General features: G+C 43.3%; 3 protein-coding genes across 3 annotated transcripts; 1 reads left to right on the top strand and 2 right to left on the bottom strand.

Annotated features, from left to right (window-relative positions):
* Positions 1-6,846: 6,846 nt before the first annotated feature.
* On the top strand, positions 6,847-8,629 carry LOC146174693 (THAP domain-containing protein 11-like). The gene is made up of 3 exons (XM_084585592.1): positions 6,847-7,167; positions 8,125-8,286; positions 8,467-8,629. Exons 1-3 carry the CDS (start codon positions 6,986-6,988, stop codon positions 8,549-8,551), a joined length of 429 nt encoding a protein of 142 aa, XP_084441718.1. The 5' UTR covers positions 6,847-6,985; the 3' UTR covers positions 8,552-8,629.
* Positions 8,630-12,984: 4,355 nt separating this feature from the next.
* On the bottom strand, positions 12,985-14,442 carry LOC146174692 (uncharacterized). The gene is made up of 3 exons (XM_084585436.1): positions 13,773-14,442; positions 13,476-13,540; positions 12,985-13,371 (listed from the first exon to the last, which is right to left on the bottom strand). The coding sequence occupies exons 1-3, from the start codon at positions 13,936-13,938 to the stop codon at positions 12,985-12,987; spliced, it is 618 nt and encodes a 205-aa protein (XP_084441562.1). The 5' UTR covers positions 13,939-14,442.
* A 42-nt stretch (positions 14,443-14,484) lies between these two features.
* LOC146174691 (uncharacterized) lies at positions 14,485-16,128 on the bottom strand. The gene is made up of 2 exons (XM_084583893.1): positions 15,784-16,128; positions 14,485-14,814 (listed from the first exon to the last, which is right to left on the bottom strand). The coding sequence occupies exons 1-2, from the start codon at positions 15,979-15,981 to the stop codon at positions 14,575-14,577; spliced, it is 438 nt and encodes a 145-aa protein (XP_084440019.1). The 5' UTR covers positions 15,982-16,128; the 3' UTR covers positions 14,485-14,574.
* Positions 16,129-25,257: the final 9,129 nt, after the last annotated feature.

Here is a 25,257-nt window from a genome sequence, read left to right as displayed (position 1 = left end):
CTCCTGGCCTCCGCAATCAGCGCCGCGGGAGCTGATCTCGGAGGCCATGTGCAGTTAATATTCGTGACAGGCGTATGCGACAGATGGCAGTAGCTGTCAAGAACAAAAATCGTTTTTTTCCAACTGGCTGAGTCTCTCAAGGGCGGCAAGTTTCAACCAGTAGCAGGCGAATTGTCAACCACTCCCAGAGGACGCCACATTTTGAGAGAGAAAAAAAAAAGTGGATAGTGGTGTTTCCTATGAATCTGTTTTAGCGCCACTGCTTTTCATTATACATACTAATGAACTCCCAAACTGTCTCACTAATTCTAATTGCATTCTTTGTGCTAGTAATACGACTATATTTTCCGGGGTATCAATATTTCTAACCTTTCGTCTAAATTAGGCGAAGACCTTTATCGAATTGGACTGCGGTATGCGTAAAAAATTTACTTCAGATTAATCTTCAGGAAACTAATTTCATGGTGTTTTAATTAAGCAACAAAAATATCAGTTACCCGAAAGGTTCATACTAATACTTACGCTACATATGCACCAGATGTAGCCATTTTTCATGAAATTGTCCTTCTAGCGTAACTTAAGTTGTACCCCCATATTACATCTGTAACGTCTAAACGTGCCTTTTAGAATTCGTGTATCGTTTATAATACGTCGCTATTTTCAGAGGCATGTCTTTCTCTTTATTATTATTTGGTACACAGCCTTCTCATTTATTGCTTATCATCGTGAGGAAGTACAACACTCACATTTCTTGCCTTCACCATTTGCAAAATAAAGAAATTCAAATAATCACCTTTACTCCATTCCAGTTGACTATATTAAATAGACACTGTAACCTAAACATTCTTTCTCTCGACCTTCAACTTAAAATTAATTTGCCACTGCATATATATTGCCCTGGTAATTACGAATTAAACGCAGTTGCTTTGACACCGCTACCTGTCAACACAAATATAGCAATGCTTTCAGAACATGCTAACCTACTTTTTTTCAAAGATCTCTGCTAATTATGGTGAGCAATCATGTTATTTTCGTCGATACTCATCTGGAATTCTTAACCATTCACCTGAAATCCTTACGCACCTCCCGCTCATTTCATCAGTCATTGAAGAGCTAATTACGCTGTTATAGTGAATATTTTCCTATTTAATGCTAGTATCTGATATATTATGCCCCTTAGCGATGAATATGGCTTCATGACCTTATCACTTTGCACTTTTTTAGGCAACATTGATAACATTCCTTTCCTTTTTCGATATATTCCTTGATAGTGGTATTGATGACTGTAATCATTGCTTACATATGTTTTATATGCTTCTCGATGCACACGGTAACGACGAATTTCGTTCATATATTTCTCGCAATTTTTATTTTGTGCAATCAAGTCATTTATGTGCACTCACTTTACCTTTTTGTTTTACTGCCTTACCATAAAATTTTAGTAGATGCATTCACTCACAGGAGGTCCCGTTTACGGTTACTACCTTAAGACCTCGTTTTGTTTTTTGAGGTGTTTCGTATATACCAAATGAAGACAAAAAATCATTCAATCAATTATTCAAAGAACATACACACTGTGTTTATACTGTGCAAGCCGAGATTTTCTTATATGCCCTGCCACAGAACATAAGTATCAATGCATTACAATTAGGCAAAACTGAAGGAGTATCCAAAATATCTCCGGAGCGTGAGAAAATGAAGTGTTAGCTATGCTTTCGCGGTTGTTGCTCTCGTGCTTATTAACAGAGAGATTTAGCTTACCGTGATCCGCGATCCGCCACCGTGGCTCTCTACCGCGCGTGGGCGGGGCGATCAAGCTGATTGGTTCCGACGCGGCAGGTCTGTGTGCCGACATTCAGTATGTGGCGCCATCTGTCGGCGTCAAGGGGGGTCTGGGCATGAGCAGTGGAACGCGCGGTGGCGGATCCCAGTAGCGGATCGCGGATCACGGTAAGCTAAAACTCTCTAATGACGCGAGAGAATCGGTAGCTTTTGTGGAGGCGGTTTGAGCTGCTTGCGTCGGAACTTTTGGCGCTTTACCTACAAAAGGCCATGTGAAGATAGACCTAAGATGGCTTAGTGTGCGCATACTGTTACCGGAATAACTGAACAGAACGCTCCTAGCTAGAAATGAAGGGCGGGAACAAGACGCCTTAGGTTTATGAACCACATGCGCAGCGCATGTATTAGGGATATCGGTTTCCACGCCCGCGAAATAGGAAAAATAAGTATGTTTTAGGCGCAAACATTAAAAACAACATTTTCGGGCAGGCGACAATCTTGTATGTCGCCAATTTTCTCTCATAGTGTACATGCACTGAAAACACGTACAAAAAGATGCGCGTAATCCGCTCTCTAGTTATCATAATCGTCATCGGCCTTTGAGCGGTACTAGTAATTGCTGCCTCAACTGCAAAACAAGGTACCGAGCATTGACGTCGGCGTTGCCTTTCCTGTCGGTGCACAGAAAATTATCCTTGAGACTCACCTCTAGCTTTTCGCTTCGCGGCTACGAATCCCTTCTACTAAAACATGTGCGTCTCCAAGAAATATTAGATTATGAATACTTCGCAGCATGATGTCCGTCAAAATTCAATAATTCCTCTTTGATCTCTTCCTCTTTGTCTCAAGCGAGTTAAGCCCGGAGCCAAACGCCATTAGTATGGCTATTTATCCACGCAGTGCTCCACAAATTGCTCGTCTCTCTGAAGCGGAAAAATGCAAGTATACATACCTTCATCCCGTTTACCCAGCCTTGTTTTTTCTAAGGACAGACTGATCATGTGCACTTCGTTAAGTAATTTTTTTTTATTCCGTAACCTATCGCTTTCCACCAAGCGGAGGGATGGTTATAGAGCGTCATCAATTGAAACACTGTCGTTCATCATGATGGAACTTGAAACTTTCGTGCCTGGCATAACGAGGGTTACTATCCGGGTTATTGTGAATCTATATCCTTCAGGCACGTCCTTGGATGCCTCAGTTTCCACCATAGGCGAGAATGGTGGTGTGTCGTCGTCGCTGGGTTCCGTCGACTCGTGTAGCCCAGTAGTGGAGCGTAGCGTGACCCTTGCAAACATAAAACTTTAAAAATACAGCAATAAAATACTCCATCATTAAACCTTTCAATGAGCATGATCTAAGCAAAGTATCTTGAGGAGTGATCAACTAAGAAACTATGATGTTTAGGCTTGAGATGACTGCAGTACGATCCAAAAAACTTCTTATACCCATCTAAATTATTCGCCACACTCAATTGCAAACCAATGCTGCCGACCAAGTACACATTTCGTAAAATTAGGGGAGATCTTGTCAAAGGACGATCAACATAAACGCGCAAAGGACGTCGCAGGAGGCCCATGATAAGGAACTCCTGATCCATGGCGACAAGGTGAATTTCAGGGCTAACATTATAAGTAGAGCGATTTCCTAATGGCTTAATTCCTACCTCCACATTGCCGTGCCTCAATAGAACCCCAAGGAGGGATTAAACATAAAACGGTGTAATAGTCAACCAGAACGGGTCCTGCTTTCAAGCTTCCTTCTATTCCAGCCTCGCGCTCGTAGTTCCAGTCATCTTTGGCGTCTTCTTCTATGCGGCATATCTATTAACAAATACGCAGGTGTGCACAATTTGAAAAACAAGGCATTGCATCTGCTAGATATAAATTTATTTTATTCGACTCAAACTTGGCATATAGCAAGCGTCTATTCGAACACTTTCAAAGATTCCTAAAGATTGCAGTTTGTAATAGAAAACAATATTTGGGAGAGCAAACTCTCAGCCATTTCGGCCGTAATTAACTGGAGAAACTCATTAACTTACAGTACTACTAACCAAACGTTTTCCCTTAGATTTTTGATTAATTAAGTTTAATGGTTGATGCCAGTATAAGAGCCGACGACAGCACAGTGCCGTACCAGTTTTCGGAAGTGATTAAAAATCACTTCCTGAAGTCTTGAAAGTGAAGAATTCCGATGTGCACTTCTAGTGTTTTGTCCTTGCAGTATACCCTAGAAGAACATTCACCGCCAGTGGATTTCGAATCCAGGCCGTGCCTAAGAGAGGAGCTTCAACGTCTGCTGCCCTAGAACACTGCGTAGTTTATGTTGCCGTTTTTCTTTAATGTTCATCACTCCCTATCCTTCCCGCTGTGTTTCGAATGTTGTCTTCATCTCCCCTGACAAACATCTACTAAATACCTTACTTAGGCTGGCTTTACAAACAGAAACTTTAAAGCATCTCTTAACTAATTAGCTAAAAGCATTTGACTCAGTTGAAACATCGGCGGTGATGCAGGCATTGCGAGATCAGGGGGTAGACGAGCCATACGTGAAAGTGCTGGAAGATATATATAGTGGCTGCACAGCAACCATAGTTCTGCATAAAGAAAGTAACAAAATTTTCATAAAGAAAGGTGTTAGGCAAGGAGACACAATCTCCCCAGTACTATTCACAGCTTGCGTAGAGGAAGTATTCAGAGACTTGGAATGGGAGCAGTTAGGGATAAGGGTAGATGGAGAATACCTCAGTAATCTGCGATTTGCTGATGACATTGCCTTGCTGAGTAACTCGGGGGATGAACTGCAAATAATGATTGATGACCTAGACAGGAAAAGTAGAAAGGTAGGCTTGAAAATCAATATGCAGAAGGCTAAGGTAATGTTCAACAGCCTCGGGAAGGAACAGCAGTTTACATTAGGTAGCGAAGTACTGGAAGTAGTAGACGAATATGTCTACTTAGGACAGGTAGTAACCGCAGATCCGGACCATGAAAAAGGAAATAACAAGAAGAATAAGATTGGGAGGGAGCGCATTTGGCAAGCACTCGCAGATTATGACTAGCAGCTTACCGGTATCACTCAAGAGAAAAGTATACAACAGTTGCATTTTACCTGTACTCACCTATGGGGCTGAAACGTGGAGGCTAACCAAGAGAGTTCTACTTAAGTTGAGGACAACCCAGAGGGCTATGGAACGAAAAATGGTAGGAGTAACATTAAGAGATAGGATGTGTGCAGAGTGGGTGAGAGAAATAACTCAAGTTACCGACATCCTAGTGGAAATTAAGAAGAAGAAATGGGCATGGGCAGGACATGCGAAGAGAGGATAACCGATGGTCGCTTAGGGTAACAAACTGGATTCCAAGGGAAAGAAAGCGTAGCAGGGGGCGGCAGAAAGTTAGGTGGGCGGATGAGGTTAAGAAGTTCGCAGGGGTCAAGTGGATGCAGCTAGCACAAAACCAGGTTAAGTGGAAAAATATGGGAGAGGCCTTCGCCCTGCAGTGGGTATAGTCAGGCTGATGATGATGATAAGCCTTAAAATACATGGAAAAGCAAGGTTAAGCACAGCAAAACTTATAGCAAAAGTGTAAACAGACAGTGTATATCCATGCATAACAGCACTGAACAGCCGCTTAATGTTCTTTTAACGCTGCAGGACTTTAGAAAGTGAGTAAATATTTTTCGTTAGAAAAACTGCTACGGCATTGTGTTTCCCACCAATTTGAAATCATTAATAATCACGACATACGAGAGGTCACAAACCAAGGATGATGTGGAAAGGCTAGAAAACACAACACGAGGTTTTTGTTTTTGCGCTTATTTCGCGCGCTATCTTACGTGATGAACCAATACCTGCTTGTCCAAATTCCCCCCCCCCCCCCCCCCCCCCTGTCAATCGGTATTCGTCCTAACAACCCAGTTCGACATATAAAGCACTAAATAAGAAAGTTGAGCTACTATCCACGTTTTTGAAGAGATTTTGTCGTAAACTATGTTCGCGTCGATTGCAGTTAAGATTGCTCCAGAAAATATGTTTTGTATTAAGTATTCTTTATCTTTACGTCTTTTTTGAAAGCGCTAACTGAAGCTCTGGGAATATATTTCATTTTCCCTTCACATATGCGCCGGCACTCAATACATGTTCAATATTTATTCTCCCCTTCAGGATAGCATGTGCTAAGCAGAGATTATCAGCCAAAAATCGACTGTGGACATCTATGGCCATGTCAGCCTCAGACGCTTAATTCTATTACCTTCCCTTTGACTTGTTTTCCTCCCGCACATGCATATTAAACAAAAGGTAAAAGACTTGCGCAAAAAGTAGATGAAGAAAGAGACGTGACGACAAGACAGAGCGCACTCTGTCTTGTCGTCACGTCTCTTTCTTCATTTACTTTTTGCGCAAGTCTTTTACCTTTTGCTAATATGAACCAACTCGCCCAGAAGAAAGTACTTATTGCATATTAAACACAAGCCTATCACAATTTAAGAAGAGGCACTTTCAGCGTTGTTAAATATACTTCGGCAATAGACCATAGCCGGTCTGCGATGAAACTGCTGTTCGGTGCTCTGTCAACCTTTCTGCTTAGTACGTTCAGTTAGGCGCATGTAGTTTGCCAAACGAAAGAACAGTGGTTCGCAGTTTTTTACCTGCGTGCCTCGAATTTATCTTGCGTTTCTTGTATCAGCCTGGTTTCAATTCTGCAGATGCTCTTCAGCTTCTCAGGAGGCGTGATCAAAACGCCGAGATCACATTCCTGTGCCACATTTTACACTTGGTGCGAAGGGCAATGAATGGGGATTGAAACCCATCGCTTCCTGAATTCCTTCAACCTGTCACTAGTTTGTTACCCCGAAAATAAGGGTTAAATTCGTTAATGAGCGAGGGTAGTCCACATTGACCAAATGCTCCACATGGTCTCATAGACGGGTTTCCATGGTGTGCGGACATTTTCCAACTTTCGCACGCAGGCTTGTTTTATTAAAATGCTGCACTTTCCTTGCTAAGACTGGTGCTGACTCTGACTGAGAACTTATTTTTGAAACAAGACTCATATAGGGAGCCCAAGCTCAAGTTTGTCGGCGCGACGCCAGCGCCACAGCGGCGAGCCGTGGAAAGTCGGGACGTCGCCGGAGCAGACGCTCTGCTAGTTTTGTTTGCACGTGCGGCGGCAGAGTTGCGCGAGGCACAATATTCGCGATGACTGAAGTGGTCCCGCCAAAGCGAAGTGGTGGTACGAGGTATTGTTGTGTCGTGGGCTGTCACAACAATACACGGAACACTAAAGGACGTGATCCACCAGTAAAACTATATAGATTCCCGGGCAAGTGGTACGAGAAAGAAAGGCGGCAAGCGTGGGTTACTGCAGTAAGGAGAGTCAAGTAAGTACTGCCGGTTTTATCTCGCTTAATGTTCTGGCTGTTGCAGCCTTTTGCTTTCTTTGTCTGCACCCACTCAACTTAGTAACGGAGGGCATGAATGCACGCCACGACTGCTGTAACTATTGCTCACATTCCCTTCTTCCTGTAACAGTGTTGTAAAAGTGGAGTTAGGGTTGCGTGGAGAGAACATCGCGTTTTGATAACAAGTATTTTATAAGCCATCGCTACTCGCAGTTTTCTTTCATTCTCCAGTAAACATATGTCCAGGCTGTTAAATATGCAGGATGGCGTTCATCTTTAAGGAACAGACGAGGCTGCGGGCGAGGGACGCCCGGCGCTTTCGATGTTTTTCTTCGGCCAGTTCGCGCAGCGCGTTCTAAACGATGTTTAGTAAATTTTGCGTTATACTACAGCGTATATGTTGTCGAAGGCTCAGCTGCATGCACTTACTTCTTGAGAACGCTGTTTATTCATGTTGAAACTGATTGACGTGTAATGTAAGCTTTTTCATTTGTTTCTTAATTTACTTCGTGTTTTTTTTTTTTTTTTTTAGAATTGCGCAGACAAATTACTTGGTTTTTCAGTGTTGCTACCTTTCGATTTGTGCACATTAGTCTGAACATACTTATGCAGTACATAAATATAAAGACTAGGGTCCCATAATCAGCAGACTGCACAGAGAACCCCGATGGATCGTTACAATAAAAGAAAACAACATAATTAGCTAATGGTTATTTATACAAAACAAAGGTAATAACACATTTATTAGACGTATAATAAGCATAAAAAATCAGCAATTCAACAAATACATCTTCAAGTTATTCTTAAATAACAAGATTTTTTTGACACTGTTTCACACATAAATATTGTTGCACTTAACAAACTACAACTATTAGATTAGCAGAAACTTAATTACATAACTGAAAATTAAAAGCCATTATATTTTTTCTTGTCCAGTCCTGACCGCACTGCGTGGGAGCCCAAGGCACATACACGAATCTGCAGTACTCATTTTGTGGGAAACTGCAGGAGTGATGTTAGCGAACATCCTGCCTACATCCCAACCATTTTCCCACCAGCGTACAGAAAGAAGGCACCTGACCAGGAAAGGGCACAAAGGTATGAAAGCAAAGGTGAAGCTTAAATTGTAAACTACAAGCATGGATATCTTGTCAGCATACCGAGTTCCCTTATTGATGTACAAAATGAGTAAATGTTCATATTACATTTATTTAAGCCATGCCCACTATTATATGATTCCATGGCTGGCATTGATCATGCTCGAACTGTGCAATGCAGGTGGCAAAGGCGTTTCAACCAGGCAACCTCGTCCAGGCATCTCGATGCAGCAGCTGAACATCCGTCGCTGCCACAAATGATGTAGAGACGACACAGGTGTCAGAAACGTCTCCTTCAGAAAAGCTACAGCTTGACCAAACAATAGTGGATTTCACTGACGCCTGTCTGGAAACAAGCACAAGCCCTTTACCCCACAGCACCAATGCTTCAGATCCTTTGGTGCATGCATGTGGCTCAAGAAATGATGGCCAACACACTACAAAGAGTGATGCTGTAAGGCCATCCTTTAATTACAGGGGAATGTAAACAGTGCATCTGCCTCTGCTATCACTATTTCTTTTCATTAATGCTCTTTCAACTGACTCATGCAGTGGTAAAAATTCGACTAGTGTCCCATTTTTACCCCCCCCCCCCATTTTTTTTTCAGACAAGCCAGACTGAAGAATGTGCAACTTCAGGCAAGCTGAGCATACTTCTTTCGGCAACAAATGACACCGAGGCATCAACTCAAGTCGAACACAAAGAAATGAGCAACAAGGTTGGCCTTTTTTTTTTTTTTTGCAATCTTGCCCTAAGGAAAATCATATGAAGTGTTTTCTTCCAGAAACTGGAGGAGGCTCTTGCCTTTACACTGTGACATTGTCTTGCTTGTAACAAACAAAAAAGACATTGCAGTTCACTGGCAGTATTATGAAACATTAATTTTGAATTTCCTTTTTCTGCCTAATTTACTTAGTTTTACATATCATGGCAACATGAATTTTCTTTTGCAATGAATGCTTTTAGTTGCAGTATAGGGAAAATATTTTTAATTTGTTATTGCATCTTCTAATTGCCCTTTCTTTTTCATTTCATCTTAATGCTTTCTTGTTTGTCTTTCTCCTGAAGGTCGCAAGCACAGATGGAAATTGGAAGAGGAGCTGCGGATTTCGTGGCTTTGAGTCCCTAAAGGAAAAGGAAGAGGCACTACAAGATTTGTGTGGTGTAACGCTGCAAGTCTTTTGCCTTCTCTTGAACTTGTTGCCTCTACCAAAGTACAGATACAATGCCATATCAACTGAAGACAAGCTTTGCTTGTTCCTCACCAAGCTCCGACTTGGGATAACATACAGTGCCTTGGGAGCAATGTTCGGCATCACAGCCACAATGACATCAACTGTGTTTAGGAAAACACTCAGTATTTTAAGTGTTTCTCTGAAGAATTGGGTGTTTATGCCATCACGAGACATAATCAAACTTTCTCTGCCTGCCCCATTTAAAGAGAAATATCCAAATTGCACGCTAATAATAGACTGCACTGAGATCCGAACAGAAATGCCCTCGAATCCTGATTGTCAGCACATGCTGTATTCTCATTATAAGGGGGGATACACTTTAAAGGTCTTAATAGGAATCATTCCCAACGGCATGATAAGTTTTATATCCAAGGTGTATGGAGGGCGGCATACTGATTCATTCATCACTCAGGACTCGGGCTTTTTGCCGCTTCTCAAACCAGGCGATTTAGTTCTGAGCGACAAAGGGTTCCCAAGCATTCGTACAACCATGGAAGGCAAAGGTGCTGTGCTGCTCACGCCTCCCTTTAATTCAGGAGGAGCTCAAATGTCAGAAGAAAATATGGAAAAAACGTACAAGATTGCTTCTGTACGCATACATGTAGAAAGGGTCATACAAAGGTTGAAGATTTATCATATCCTCAGTAACAGAGTACCTCTAAGCCTGGTGCCGCATATGAACAAAGTCATTTCAGTTTCTGCTGCTCTTGTGAATATGCAGGTGCCAATTATTAAGGAGTAGAAGTGTTTAGCTTCATGCTGTGCCCATGCAAGATTTGTGATTTCATGTTAGGAGAAAATGTGTTACAACAATGTGTGGCTCGGATGATGAAAGGAGCCAACAGTCTGGGCGCCCAAGGTAAACATAGCGGATATCTTTTTTTTTATTGTTTTTGTAGCTGATATTGGCCAGAATTAGTTGTGTAATGAGTTTAGGGAGAAAGATAATTAAATGAAAAGTGGAAGAAAAACAATGGGCTGACCATAAACTCATTACACGACTAATTATGGTCAATATCAACTACAAAATAATTTAAAAAAAAAACATCCCATACGTTTACCTTGGACTCCCAGACTGTTGGCTCCTTTCATTGTATTACAATGAGCCCCTCACTTCCCCTTCAATTTTCGGATGATGAAAGGGTACATTAAAGCACCAATGAGTTTTTGGTGACTGACTCAATTTTTGTAATGATGCCTTTCACACTGTTGATGCATGCATTTATTGATACATTCAGCTGTACAAAGCTGTCAAATTCTGTAATGAAAGCACTAGTAAAAGGCAGTGTGCAGCACACATCACAACACAAGTTTATTGCACTTCAACATGCAAGCACGCTCGGCGCTTGTGAAACACTTAAATGACAAATGATGACTAAATTGCGATGAAAACAGAGCATGTGTGTCTATCTGACAAAAAGGTTACGACAAAAATGTCCAGTTCACTAATGATACACAAAAAAAAAAACTTTTGTGCAATATTCATTTCGTAACCACTGTACTTTTGAAAGCACTTTGATTTGATAAAGCATGAAGGTTATTTCTCCCTCAGTGCCTGTATTGTTTCAGTGAGTGAAAACACATGACAATGCCATATGTTAACAATACATTTTGTTGACATTTCATTCCTCATGAAAATGCTTTGGGCTGGTAATTTAGATCACAACATATTGAAGTGCAAGATGTAGTACCTGCCACATGTTTTATTAATGTCTGTTCTACTGGATTATATTTAGCGTGTCTAGTAACCCCTCAGGTTTCATGATTGCTCGTGGGTATGTGACAAATGGTGTGCATGGAAGATATCCGTAGCATATAGTTGCGTGAGATGAGTGTCGCCAAGTATGAGTGAAATCTCAGTAACTTGCATCACTGCAAGGACCTTAATTGTACTAACATCATCACCCTCCGTTCACTCCATAACTCCCCTTTTTTTTTCCTTTCTCCAGTTTATAGTAGACAAGGGTCTTTACCGCCGGCCATCCTCTCCATCTTTGAATAAATAAATTTCCCTCTCAGAGGTACTTTGCTCGGCTGCTGACTGTGGCCGCAGTAGCCTGTGTACTGTGTGTTGTCAGTGCAAGTTAAAAAATGTCGAAATTTTCTTCAGCCCTTCACTATTGGTGCCCATCATAGCCTCAAAAAAATCCTATCAATCTCTGTACTTAGTCTGATATCTGAGAAGAGAGCAGTGCTGTCTACATAAAAATTAAAAAGAACTTTGCCTGTCGAATGAGGCCTTGGAGAAAGCCAAACACTGCTGATGCGGTAGTGTATTTAGGAATTGATTGCCTTTTCTGCAGGTTCGAAAGAATGATGTCATGTAGGTGGCAAAAACCATGAGTAGTAAGCGAGCTGGTCAGGGTTACATGTCAACCTTGTCATTGTCTTTTTTCACTGAATTCCTTCATGATTTCTTAAGAGTTACTACAACAAATGGTGATGTTGCCATATTGTGTGTTTGCACAATTACTAGTATTAGCTGCTACCACTTGAAGTAGATAAACTGTTCTTTGAAAGTAACCAACAGATGCAAGTGACCAACTTGCATCCGTCAAAGCATAAAACGTCAAAATTTTTACAGATGCATGTGTTCAACATGTCACAGCAGCCAAAGAAGCAGACACTTTACTTTATCAATGACATGAAAGACTCGTATAACAAAATGTGAAAGATGTATCTTACACAAATGCTAATTATCACAGCTCTAAATGTCTAAAGGAGTAAAAAAGTAAAAAGATGTATCTTAAACAAATGTTAAATATCACAGCTCTAAATGCCACAAGGAGTGAAAAAATCAAAGCTGATTCTTCTTTATCTCTCCTCACTCAGTAAATTTATCACTTTGTGTTTATCTGATATTGCACAGAACCAGAATGCAGAAGACAAAAAAACTTGTGAGTGCTGGCTTAAAGAGCAAACAGAAACTGCGAGATTAACACTTTTTCATCCTTTCAATTAATCAGAGTTGCTTCTGAAAGTCTTGTGACAAGTAGCAGCTACCACACATTTCTGCTTGCCATCAGTCAAATGCCATCGCGTATAGCAAACCACAACATGCAATAATGAAAATTGTAAATGTTCACAAAGCTCCAGTTGAAAGCGAAATGAGCACCTGACAATATCATACCAACTCTAGCGGGCAATGATGTCTAGCATGATGCTTAAACAAAATAACTGCCAAAGCAAATGAGGCCACTTAGATCACCCAGACTAGCAGTTGTGCAGCGCAATATTTGTTCATAAGCCAGGTACAGCCACAATTACAAAGAACACAAATTCTGTTAAAAAGGCAAATAAAAGTACCAAATGCATAAATATTTACTGGTACAGGACAACTATAAAATGTTCGGTCTACAAATAATTCGACTTGAACAAAGCAAAAATCGTAAGAACATAAATATTTAGAAAGCCAAATATGCAAAGCAGCAGAAACGTAAAAAAAAAAACAAAGCATTGCAACCTAGAACAAAGAATTAATAAGGAACTTGAAATAAAAGTATTCAATTTTAGGTATTAGATTCCATAGGAAGGGCTCATCTCGAATGACCTTAACCATTACAGAATGTTTTGGGGTGTAGACATACAACAGGGCCCATCGGAGATTGAGAACATACAATTGCACCTGAATTTGGGTATAATATGTATGTGTCTTCTTCAGTTCAATGATGTCATCAATGAATGTCAAGTACGGAAGGTAGCTGCTCCTTTCCTCGTAGTTTATGAATAGCTGGTTTCTGCACTTGTACGTGCATTTAATTTCAATTAGCACTGTTTCTCCATTTATCTTTGTCGGGCCGTCTGGACTGCAGCATATCCATGGCTGCTCCGGGAGCACCACAAGTCCAGTCTAGAAAATGGGGAGTTGGAATTTGCTCTTAAATTGAAATGACCGAAAATGGGAAAGTGGGCATGCACGAAGTAACTCATGTCATGTAAAACAATATAACTTACCTGCACAATACGTACGCCGAGCTTTTCTTGAAGCTCTTCACGTGCTGCGGCTTCTGTCTTGATGCCTAGTGAAATATATTTACATGTAAAATGTCAGTGCAAATGCATTAGGAAAATTTTTTTTCTTTCATTTATTATCTCTTTTATTTTCTTCTTACATATTCCTTTGTGCCCTGATGAAATAAACAGCATTATAAAAAATTAGCTTTAAAACTTCAGCTTTTTCTCGTAGTGCATCTTTGCCACCAATAAAATTAATGCATTTTTTTATACATTCGATGGTGTTTTAGAACATACCGTAGTGCATTGCGGCACTTCTGTAAAATGATGGTTTGCCCAGCTGTACAGCAGCTCTTTTCAGATCATCATCACTGTTTCTTGACTTGATCGTGTGTGCCTTTGTGCTGCTGATGCGAACAGAACGCTCTTCATGCCACCTGAAAAATGTCGAAATTGCAAGCATGAAGCCATGTAAGGAATATGTGCTTGCCACCTTATACTATATTTTGGTTACATACCGTGAGCAATTTGCCTGACCGAGTGTGAGCAGGCACAGGTCAACAGGGGTACCTTGAAGGGCTACCCTTCTATTGTAGGTTTGGGCCTTCTCAGGACTCAGCTCTACTACAAAATCTCGCACTTGTGCTTCTTTGGTATCTATAACATTAAGATACCTGTAAACAGGTCTGTTCAGCATAGGCTGCAGTAAGTCCCTCAGGACTTCTTTTTCTAGTGTTGTTGACACTGTTTCCACAATTCTGTTCAGTACTTCAGAACAGATCATGTCGTCAGCATTGCAGTTTTGCAATGCCACTATTTCCTTCAGAGGGCACACAATATCGGGGTAGTTTAGCAGAATGCTGGGATCTGCAGGCTCTGCATCTGCTACCTCTGTGTCCAGGGCTGTTATAGAAGATAAGATAAAAACAGGTGCACATCTTAATATTTCATTCAATTAAAGCCCAAAGTTAACTTCTAAGGTGTGGAACACTGGATATTCAGTGTTAGAAAAAGAGGAAAACTATATTGCTGCTGCCTGGAAAGCATCATCAAAGTATTCAACACTGATACATTTAGTGACACAGTGCAGTCTACCGCATTAAGGGTTTCTTAACTCACAAGGGAAGAGATCCAATACATCCTGGTTCAGGCGTCTCTTTGGCTTGCCACTTGGCTTGCCCCATTTCTGGAGCTGGCTTGTGCATGAATGAACTTCCTCTTTGTTAGCATAGAAGCACACTGCAGCAGCGTGCTTGCATTGGGCTTTGATGCCGGCTTTGCAGGTGCATTTTCCTTTTTCAATAAAAAACTCCCGCTTTTCTGGGCATGACCAGGACAACTAAAAAAGAAGAGAGAGGTAACGAAAATTGACCACTGTTTCGTAGATGTAACTGCTTACTCAAACTTGCTCTTGGTGTTTGCAAAACAGCCCGACATACATAAAATATGTTCCAGCCTGCGACATGACAGCACACATTTTATTTTAGTCCGCATCTGTGGCACAATGTTTCGGGAGCGTCAACAAAGCGAAAGTACAAGCAAGAAATGAATTTACGTCTTCATAATGTAACATAATATTATTTGTACAATGTTTCGTGAGTGTGTTGACATCCACGCAAATTATGCTAACATGTCGCATGAGCGACGCAAGCGCGCCTGTGGTTTGGCACCACTCACATGAAACACCACATTCGCGCCACACTTGTTACCAGTACAAAGCTAATATTCTCACAGAAATTAAGTACAAGCATGGCTTAAGAAGTGAAATAAATTGGAAAAGCAGTACGCCTAGTTTCACAGAGATCGAAGTTCATCTGCTTCACGACTCAGTGAGCGCCGGGGTTATATGTCACAGCCCGCGAAGCATGTCTCATACTTTATCAGGCTTTCCAGCCAACTGGCATTTCTTCGCCGTGCATAAACGTTTTCTCCGCTACGTATACTTCCTTCTCCGGGCGTGCAGAATTTGCTTTAAAAACCAGTATGTGCACGGTGATCAACCCTTAGCGTGAGCGCAAGTGTATGTGTCTATCATGTTCGTGCATAAAGTTAAGCGGCAGACGACGCGAAGCACCACCACCAGATCATCCTGCTCGCAAGCCACTTAGCTTGGATGTGCGGCCATGTGAAACGCACGAGCGCTCTGAACAGCGCGGCCTCACGCTCGCGTGTTAATCATAAGAGTGGATCACCATGTACATCGCATACAACGACCGACAACTACGATCGAGTCGCTTTCGAGTACTATCAGCGCTTTGAAAAAAGCGCTAAGAGTACATTGAAAAGTGTAATTAAACATTACACTTACCTCTAGGCACACGTCGTATACGATGTTATCATTCACTTGGGAAACACATTTTGCAACCAAATTCGCCTCCTTGTCGTCAAGCGTCTGTTCCACCGAGTAGACGTGGCTGATCAGCTTCTCCCCCTTAATTAAATTTGCTTTTCGGAAGAATGTGTCAATTCGAGCGATCTTCTTGAAGCCGCAATGCAGGCGATACATCGTGACAGCGCGAGCGCGTGCACGTGCGAAGAAGCGCACCAGCAAGAAAGCGTGGGGAAAGCACCGCGCGCAGCGGTCGACGTCCCATGTTTTACTTTTCGTCCTCAGGTGGCGCTGGACACTAGGCGCAGCAGCGCCGCTCAGCGATGCTTTGGTAGCCTATACCCAACCGATCTCTTCCTTTGTTGCACAGGGGAAATTCCAAGATCTGGACAGTGTCGTTCACCAGCGGATTTTGAGAATCCTGCAATCTTGCTAAAAGGGCTGAATTTAAGGATTTTGGAGGAAAAGCTGGACAAATATTTGAGGGTCGAATTTATACCATGACCTTTGATTACGATGTATCTTTTGAAGTGGAAGCTTCATTATGGACACGACGAAACAACTTTATTAAACGCATTGCATTAAGCGTTAAGAATGTCCTGGGCCAGGGTCACCAAGGCCAACTGATCTTGCAGCTGGTCAGAGGCTAACCAAGCCCGCCACGTTGGGGGAGGAGGGTGTGGAAAGTGAGGAGATTGGAGGGCGACAGGGCATGAAAAGATACAATGCTCCAAGTTTGCATAGTGTTCTGGGCAATTTGGGCATGCAGGGGAATGTATGATTCTGTATAGAAAAGATCGGGCAGGAGTAAGCAGTGTATTTAGTTGTATGCGTCTAAGAATGCGGATTTGCTTGGTAGTGAGAGATTTATCAGGAAGAGAAAGTGTACGGAGTGTTTCTGTAATGTTGTCGTAGTGAACGTTGATTTCTTTTTTGTAGTGAAGGGTAGTGTCCCACGTTGGTGGATAAGGCCAGGGAATCCCAGGCGCCCGGTGTTGAAGTTCGCGGGCGAGGCGATGCACTACCTCATTGCCTGGGATTCCAGCGTGACCAGGAATCCACCTCAGTGTTACAGTGTGGGGACGTAGTTTGGTAAGGGCTCTTTGTAGATCATCGTGTAGTTCTTCAGGAATGCGACCCGTGTGAATGGCGCGTATAGCTTGTATTGAATCAGTGTATATGGTATATCCTGAAGGGTTAGGGGGTGCTTGTGCGAGGTTTTGAATACTGGTAACTATTGGTAGGGACTCGAGAGTCGCTGTAGGAGGAGGATCTATGTAAGGACCGAGGGTATGCGTCACTACATCGCTACAGCTCTGAATTGAGTAAGCAGCCGCTCCGACGTTAGTTCGTGATGCATCTGTGTAGATGATCGTGGAATCTGTCGGGTGAACATGGCTGGAAACGCGAGCGCAACGTCTGCCTGTGTTAGTGTCGGGTGCAACGTTTTTTGGAATGGGGATTATTCTGAGGTTATCCGGGAGCGAAGAAGGAAGGGTAATTATAGGGAGGTCTATAGGTTTGAGTGCAACCTGCTGTAGTATCCAATGTCCTTGTTTGGTGCTAGAAAGATGTGCCATTTGCCGGTCGCGATGTTGTTGTATGAGGTCTCCCAGGGGCAAGAACAGCCCCGTAGAGTATAGGCGCTCCGTGGACGTATGTACAGGGACGTTAAGGGCGGCCTTGTACAATATGTGAAGCGCAACCTCAATCTGATGTCTTTGGCGACAAGTTAGTGTAAGGTAAGGAATCGTATATAAAATTTTGCTAAGTGCTAATGCGTGGACAAGCTGCCTGACTTGACCCTCTCGCAGCCCGGCGTGCTTATTGACTCATTATGGACACAAACAGAGCCTTCAGCGTCAGTGTCGGTGGGTGCCTGAAAGAGTGCCAACTCGGGCCTTTTCTTTCAAGTGTGAGAGCGACATTAGAAGCTGCCTGCCATGATATCTGAATTCATGTTACCCCTATGCCACGGGCAGGAGCTGCCAACTCGGGTCCGTCCTTTCATATGGGAGGGTGATATCAGAATCAGCCTGCCAGAACACTTTGCATTAACGTTACTCCTACGACACGCAGGCACGTCCATACGGACTCTGTTAAAGCGGGATTTTATATGTGCACTGGTAGCTTACGCTCTCGCGTCATACCCTTGAAGGCTGAGCTAAAGTGTTCCCAACAATGTAGTGCCCTACACTGTTAGGCTTGATAGGAGAATAATGTAGCAGGCAAAAGAAGCTTTAACCAGAGCTCAACTACAGCTAATTTTAGTTTAACATTTCTTTCTTTTTTATTTATTTTTTGATAAATATTTAGCGTGATGAGATATGTAAATAAAAACTACTAGTAATTAGATCCCCTAGCCCTCGCTCCAGGACAGCGAATCATTCTATATGGAATTTTCATTACAATGCATGTCGCGATATTTTTATTCCTGTTTTATAGACACACTCGGGGCCAAGACTTTTACGCAAACGTTTGCGCCATTTCGTTAGAATAGAGCTATGGCAATTGAGGATAATGGAAACTGTCAGCAACAAATTAGCGAAAAGGGAATTCTAGTTAAATTCACATTTCGTTGAAATGGACTTCATTGCCTGAAAGTATTATATTCGAAAACACTATTAGGCAGACACCACCTGTCTGAAACTATGTAGCACAAAACATACTCATATTAGTGTTAGCAAAATGGGGGCTACTGATTACGTGCAGTTCTTGGGGCACTAAACGTGCTCACGAAATTGGGTAGCTGGATGGCTGTTAATCTTACCTGAGACTCAGTTCTTAAATAATGCAAGGATGCTAAATTTCCACCTTGCTTCAAATGTTTAGAATCCATACTTCAGCATTAACTCAAGGTGTAAGACATATCAGGATATTTTCTTTACATTTATTATCTTACGGGTCCTACAATTCTGCTGCATATTACAGTTTGAATCTAACGAGAAAATTAAGCACGACCAACTCTATATTTTTTTGAAGCACCTTCAGACTTTCCTTCATTCAGCCGCAATTTCCTCATTACCAATGAGCAGATATAGGAAATGTGCGGCGACAGTGATTGACAACTAAATATTTATACTACCCAATTTTCAAAAAATGCAATCACATAAGAAAATTTACTGGGGCATTTCTTCTTTTAATTCGAAGCAGTAAAATGTTTTACGTATTAGCATTTTTGAACGCTTGCACCAATAAGTAACTGCTTTGGTTAGATCTCTACAATGCTTCACGACCCACATGTCACAACATGTTCTTCAAAATCACGGATTCCTCGGCGAAGATTGCTGAAAACGTATGCTGGAGGAACATATCAAAAATGTTGGTTAAAATATGGTTTTACCGCAGACTCTCTCGAAACGGAGGAAAATGGCAAGCCCCAACCGGCAATTAACAAATTTCATGACCTGTTCCCTGTTTCTGAGGTAATCGAAAACTCTAGCATTGCTAAGTGCAAGCCTCACATTCCTTGGTTTCTGCCCGAAATTTAGATGGGGCACCTTGTAAAAAGAAAGGACATTACTGGTTGGCGGCTGTGGACGAGTCGGCGCTTTTGAACACTCTCAACGTTCGGTTTTACTCAACCTGAATAGGCTCAGAAGGAGGTGTTTGGGCAGCCGCCACCATTGTTATGAGTTTCAGAGCCCTGTGCTCATATCAAACTTGCGGGAAGTGAATATTTTTGTCCATATTCTGTTCTATGGTCAGTCAGCCATAAAAAAAAAGGAGTCAACTAAAGATTTTCTGCCTCGAAGAAAATCGTAAATTTAAAAGCAGACATTCATCTACGATGTTTTAGTTTTACCAGGTCCTGAACACCAACATTGTTAGCCTTACCACACCACTGCAGGCCAAGCACCTCCCCCATATATCTCCAATTAACCGGGCCATATGTGAGCTGCAGCCTCCTAAGCCCTGCAAACTTGCTCACCTCAGAGACCTAACAAATATTGTTCCCCCCCCCCCCTTTGCCTTTGCTAAGCTTGCAGTCTCTTGCCTTCACTTCAAAGTGGATGTTGAACTGCCTCAAAGGTACTTGCGGTTTCTTCCTTCAGATGAAATAAAGTTATCTCAGTTCTACCGTTTGCTTGTACAGGATAAAATTTTGCACTGTAGTATAGCACTCAGAGGCTTTTTTTATTTATTTATAGATACTGCGATCCAGTACAGATCATAGCAAGGTGGGGGAAAAATGAAATACAAGCATATAAACACAGCTTCAAATTCATAAAATTCATAACATTTGCAGCACTTTTCAAATATTACTACACTATTCTGAGTAACAGTCCCACTCAGTAATTGTCCTAGGAAAAAAAAAGAATACTTAAAGCAGTTATTTCGCGTTTTGGAGAGCACAACATTTGGCTGGCGAACATGCCTAATTCGGTGAGAGCCATTAAGTAACCGTAAATGCGCCGCAAGCCCAACTAAAGTTGCAAGCTTTGTTGGCGGGGTATTATTATTATTATTATTATTATTATTATTATTATTATTATTATTATTATTATTATTATTATTATTATTATTATTATTATTATTATTATTGGCAGCAATGGTACCTGGGGCGCCACCTCACGACCTCCGAAGGAACGAATGATCTAGGGTAGGTAGAGGCCACTGGAGTGGCTGCCGTAGACAGCGATGAAAAGGAAGGTAGAAAGGAGGATGTAGGGCATCGGAAGCCACGATCTCAATTCTGCCTTACTCCTGACTGGCCCGTCACATCGTGCCGTCATAGTCCGAACACTCCCTCTACTCCTGTGTGTGCAGCCGCCCAGTCCAGTCACTACATCCTTCCCTTCAACCCCCTTCTGGAGTGCCTGGCTGTCATCGGCACAGATGGAAGACCAGCTTGCCTTGTCGTGCCGCGGGCAAATCGAAGTTTTCGCGTGGCATCATCAATTGTGACGGCTCGTGCTCGTGCACGAGGCTGCGGACGTCGATTAGTGACTTTTCTTGGACACTGCTGACCGTGCCAGGCTGGCGCCGAGTGGCCAAACTCTACGCTTGCCCATACTTGGTATCGCGGCGCGGACATCTGCTTATATATGGACAGCCACCGACGACTCCCTGGAAATGGGATCTGCGGAAGCTGCGAGGGCAAAGGCAGCCGGCGACCGCCGAGACCTCTCAACCCGTTCGGCGGGGAAGCGCGACAATGGAGAGAAGGGCTTTAAGGAGGAGAGCGAGGAGGGAATCGCAGGCAGCGGACGAGACGGTCTAATGGAATACGAGCAGGGCAGAAGACTGTGGCTGCGCCACGACCTGCGAGCCCGGGGTCTAGCCGCCGTTCAAATTCGGCGCCTGTCGTCCCGCCTCAACGCCTCACAGCTTATCCCACCGCAAGCTGGGGACGAAGGCTGCAGCGGTAACCTTCGGCATTCCACCACTTGGCCGTGAACAACGCCCAGCCTTTCTTCGGAACCCTTGCCGCACTACACCGACGCAGCGATGCAGCCAAGATACGGCGTGCCGTAAGCGATATTGAGCCAGCTTTCTTAATTAAATACGTTTAAAATAATATCCCGAGACTATATACCTTCATCTCCTCATGTCCCGTGTGGACCCAGTACCACTTTAATGTTGAATTCCAATGGCAGATCGCGAGCGCTTGGCTGGATCCCAAATGGAGCGCATCGCTCCAGCCTAGTTCCCGTCCTCCATATTTGCCATGGAATGCGTTCGCTTCCGCTTCCGCTAAAGCATGCTCCCTGGTGGACGTAAACCAATTAGCGCGCACACTGGTTCTCGAGTGCCTGTCCTCTGCAATGACTGCCGTCGCCTTTGCTCTGTTGTGAGCATATTTGTTGCAACTGTTAGCAAAACAAGCGTATCTTATGACGTGATAAAGTACATTTCTGATAAAGCATAATAAAATTTTGGATCGAAGCTAACATATGCCTTTGAAGCGGCAGAGGTGCCGTTTGAAAATGTTGCGCGACGCCGAGCGCAGTGCGACGGCAAGTCAAGCGAAGGAAACGAACGTTTTTCCTAGCTGCAGTAATTCAAGAGCTCGCGCGTCTTAATACAAATACCGTAAATGATGCTTGGAAACATTGTTCTTGCGTCGATTGAGATGCGGAACCATTTACGAGATCCGAATGCGAAAAAAGTGTGCTTCGAATGTCGACGTCATCATGGCAGGGTTTTGTTGTCTTGCTGCCGCCAAAGTGTGGCAGGAATAACGTTGAGAATCATGCATAACAGCTCACGTGACGTGCTTTGCATGGTTAAAATAAACGAAAGCTTACGACAGACCAGTTATTCCGTCTTATGCTGTAGCAGCAGTTTCGCGACCGGTAGCCACTGCTCGTCTATACAGCGTCGTTGCAACGGCTACACACTGCGATAGGCCCGATGCCGGTGCTTGACGGTGGAATCCGCTCCTTGTTCGATTTCGATGCAGCCCGCCGCGCAAGATTTTTCAAAGCAAGGATTTCGCTGCGAAAGTTGCCTCCTTGGAGGTCGGCAACCAAGCGCAGCTTTCATGTCATCCACAGCTGCTCGAACCACTGTGCTGCGACGAGGAAGCGAGAATGCGCCGGTCGTGGCAGGGAGCAGAAGCGGAAAGATGAGACGCGGTATACGCGCTTCCAGCCAAATCTCCCGATTTCGGCGAAGAAAATACCGTTGCTCCACGGAGCGATCCAGGATCCACACCTGATCCCAATCTTCAATTGGAACAGGCAGCTCTTGCTCCAATCTGCCATTGGAATACAACAGCCCCAAAGAGAGCAGAAAAACTTGATCCGGCTCTGCCATTGGAGTTCAACATAAGTAACTCGAGTCATCACCCAGTCTATCCAGGTTGAACTTGATATTTATTGAGCGAAAGCACTACTTAACACGATGAAAACCAAGAACTTATTGACTTGCAGATGCCGAGTTCGAACGAAAAGATAACAAACGGCGCCGGAGCTGAGCAGATTCGAACCCAGAAATTTCTCGCGTAACTCTAGTACAAAGCGTCATAGACATCGCCGCTTTTCTTTTTATCAACACGGTATTTATTACACTAAAACAGCGTTATTTGTACATGAACTATGATACAGATTATTAAAAAAAACAGCATCAAAACCAGACAATGCGCACTAAGGCATCTTAGTCAGCAAAACTCTAGAGAAGAAGCAATACAGATCACATCATTAAAAGAGTGTGTGCCTCTCCGGTTCGGGCCCCACCTGTGCATATAATTCTCTTAAATGAGCAATTATTCTACAGGTATTGTTCTTTGCAAAAGCAACACATTCACAAGTACGGCCCTTCATGCGCGTTTTATACTAGAGGCTGGGTGATCGAATGAAAAGGAATATGTCTAAGGACTATCCGACGAATGGCAGTGAGGTGGTGTATATTGCAGAATCCGGTGTCAACTATTAAATCTTTTTTTCTTAAGATTCGTTTAGCAATATCCCAAAAGAGTATCGCGTCTCTGCAATCGATATAAATAGTTAGCAGTGGTTTCTGGAGAATCACGCAGGCGCCATTTATCGCAGATACAAAAATGTCCTTTTTCCTCACCAAGATTAATCAGGCAGGTCCTCAGTGCGTAGGTTATATAAGATAGTCTTCGTACATCACGATAGAGGCTTTTTTCGAAGTTTTTGAACTACATCAGGTTCTGATAAATGAAACACCAGTCGTACATGGGTGGAGAGAAGATGATAGAAATTAAATTCTTGTTGAAATGCTTCTTCGGCACGGAAACCAGGTACTCTGGGGAGAAATGTAGAAGCAGGAATCGAGCACCCAAATACACCTCATGCACCCATAAAGAGGATAATCAGAAACGTTACATTAAACAATACGATTCGGTAAAACAAGAACCAGCCCATCGCCTCGCGTGCAGACTGTAGCTCACTCCAACTCTGTGCACGTGGTCGTAGTCGTCGACATCCATCTTGGCGGAAAAGGTTCTTCACTTTCTATTTGGTGTAAGTACCTTTAAACCCTACTTTTTTACTCTGGCTAATGAGGCGTAAGCGAAAGCCCTTTCAAGCTAACGGCGGAACCACATTCTGATCTCCCGCAGTTTCTGTACAGCGCTCGCTCCACCAGTTTTAGCGAGGTGCTAAAGTACGCTAAAAGTACGGTTGCTGCTGCGAAGCCTTGCTGTTCTTTTTACCGTTTTCACCGACAAAAATCACTTGAGAATAATTCTGATTGTAACGGGCAAGTACCGAAGCGGTTGTTCACAATCAACAAACACCGATATAGGTCACATGGTTACATTATGGAAAGGTGCCGGGTATGTTGGCACATCATTTCAACGAAAACAACGCACCCCAATGCGACAACGAACAGGACACACACACACACACACACACACACACACACACACACACACACACACACACACACACACACACACACACACACACACACACACACACACACACACACACACACACACACACACACACACACACACACACACACACACACACACACACACACACACACACACACACACACACACACACACACACACACACACACACACACACACACACACACACACACACACACACACACACACACACACACACACACACACACACACACACACACACACACCCACACACACACACACACACGCACACACACACACACACACACACACACACACACACGCGCACGCACGCACGCACTAGCGCTGACTAAAAAGTGCGGGTGCTATTGCATCTGCTTCCCTATTCTCTTATTTATTATTTTGACTGAGGAGGAAGAAAATGCCATATAATTTTCAGTTCTTGTACGCGCAGTGTCTGAGTTGCTGCCTTCTTCTCTTTGTCCAGTTTGTAGTGCGCTTTTTTCGTTGAAAGCATGGATACGTTTAGTTAAAGATACTTGAGCACCTTGGTGCTGAAGTTTAGGTCAACGGCACGAAGTGATGCTAGCTAAGTACAAAAAAAAAACACCACAATTGTAGGCCATTTATGCCCGCCGCCTTTCGTCAGCTGGCGCTGTGGTTTTCTGAATTAAGTTGTTAGCTTACTTGCCACCGACAACGGCCTCTCCCTTGGTGTCGTTGCGGTGCTGCGTCCTGAACGCAACCAGTATCAGCACAGCGAGTAGGAAGCAGGCCACAAGGATCATCACTAGCGGCCACATCGTCGTCGAGTGCTTCGTGATCAGCGCGGCCGCTGGCCTTTCGCGGTGGTGGTCTACCTTGCGTCCATCGTCTTTCCCGCAGTGCTCCTTGACGCCTTTGCCTCCCTTTGTCCCTTCGGCCACCTGAACCCCGGTAGTATCACAGAGATTAGCTGTTGCGAAAGCTGCTACAGCTCCAGCACTCGAGATAACTCCAATAGTAATGCCAGGTGCGACCGCTGGCCTCCCCAACAGGTTGCCATCAGTTGCAGTGGATGAAGCAGCGTCGACCCCTACAGAGCAAGGCCATGGTGGTACTCTGTTAGCTCTGGAAGTGCTGGGAAAATACAAGCACTATCA

Source organism: Amblyomma maculatum, chromosome 11 (assembly GCF_055883805.1).
Source record: "Amblyomma maculatum isolate TAMU_Amacu chromosome 11, ASM5588380v1, whole genome shotgun sequence".
In the NCBI taxonomy this organism is placed as follows: Eukaryota; Metazoa; Arthropoda; class Arachnida; order Ixodida; family Ixodidae; genus Amblyomma; species Amblyomma maculatum.
This window is presented reverse-complemented; position numbering and strand designations above follow the sequence as displayed.

Bases quoted from the DNA above. Each gene is read 5' to 3' on its own strand.
- LOC146174693 (XM_084585592.1), top strand. From the start codon at position 6,986: ATGACTGAAGTGGTCCCGCCAAAGCGAAGTGGTGGTACGAGGTATTGT. The intron at 7,168-8,124 runs GTAAGTACTGCC...TTTCTTGTCCAG, and splicing joins ACTGCAGTAAGGAGAGTCAA to TCCTGACCGCACTGCGTGGG. The intron at 8,287-8,466 runs GTATGAAAGCAA...TGTGCAATGCAG, and splicing joins GACCAGGAAAGGGCACAAAG to GTGGCAAAGGCGTTTCAACC.
- LOC146174691 (XM_084583893.1), bottom strand. From the start codon at position 15,981: ATGTATCGCCTGCATTGCGGCTTCAAGAAGATCGCTCGAATTGACACA. The intron at 14,815-15,783 runs GTAAGTGTAATG...CTTCTTTTTTAG, and splicing joins TATACGACGTGTGCCTAGAG to TTGTCCTGGTCATGCCCAGA.
- LOC146174692 (XM_084585436.1), bottom strand. From the start codon at position 13,938: ATGCTTGCAATTTCGACATTTTTCAGGTGGCATGAAGAGCGTTCTGTT. The intron at 13,541-13,772 runs GTATGTTCTAAA...ATATTTCACTAG, and splicing joins AAGTGCCGCAATGCACTACG to GCATCAAGACAGAAGCCGCA. The intron at 13,372-13,475 runs GTAAGTTATATT...CCCATTTTCTAG, and splicing joins TCGGCGTACGTATTGTGCAG to ACTGGACTTGTGGTGCTCCC.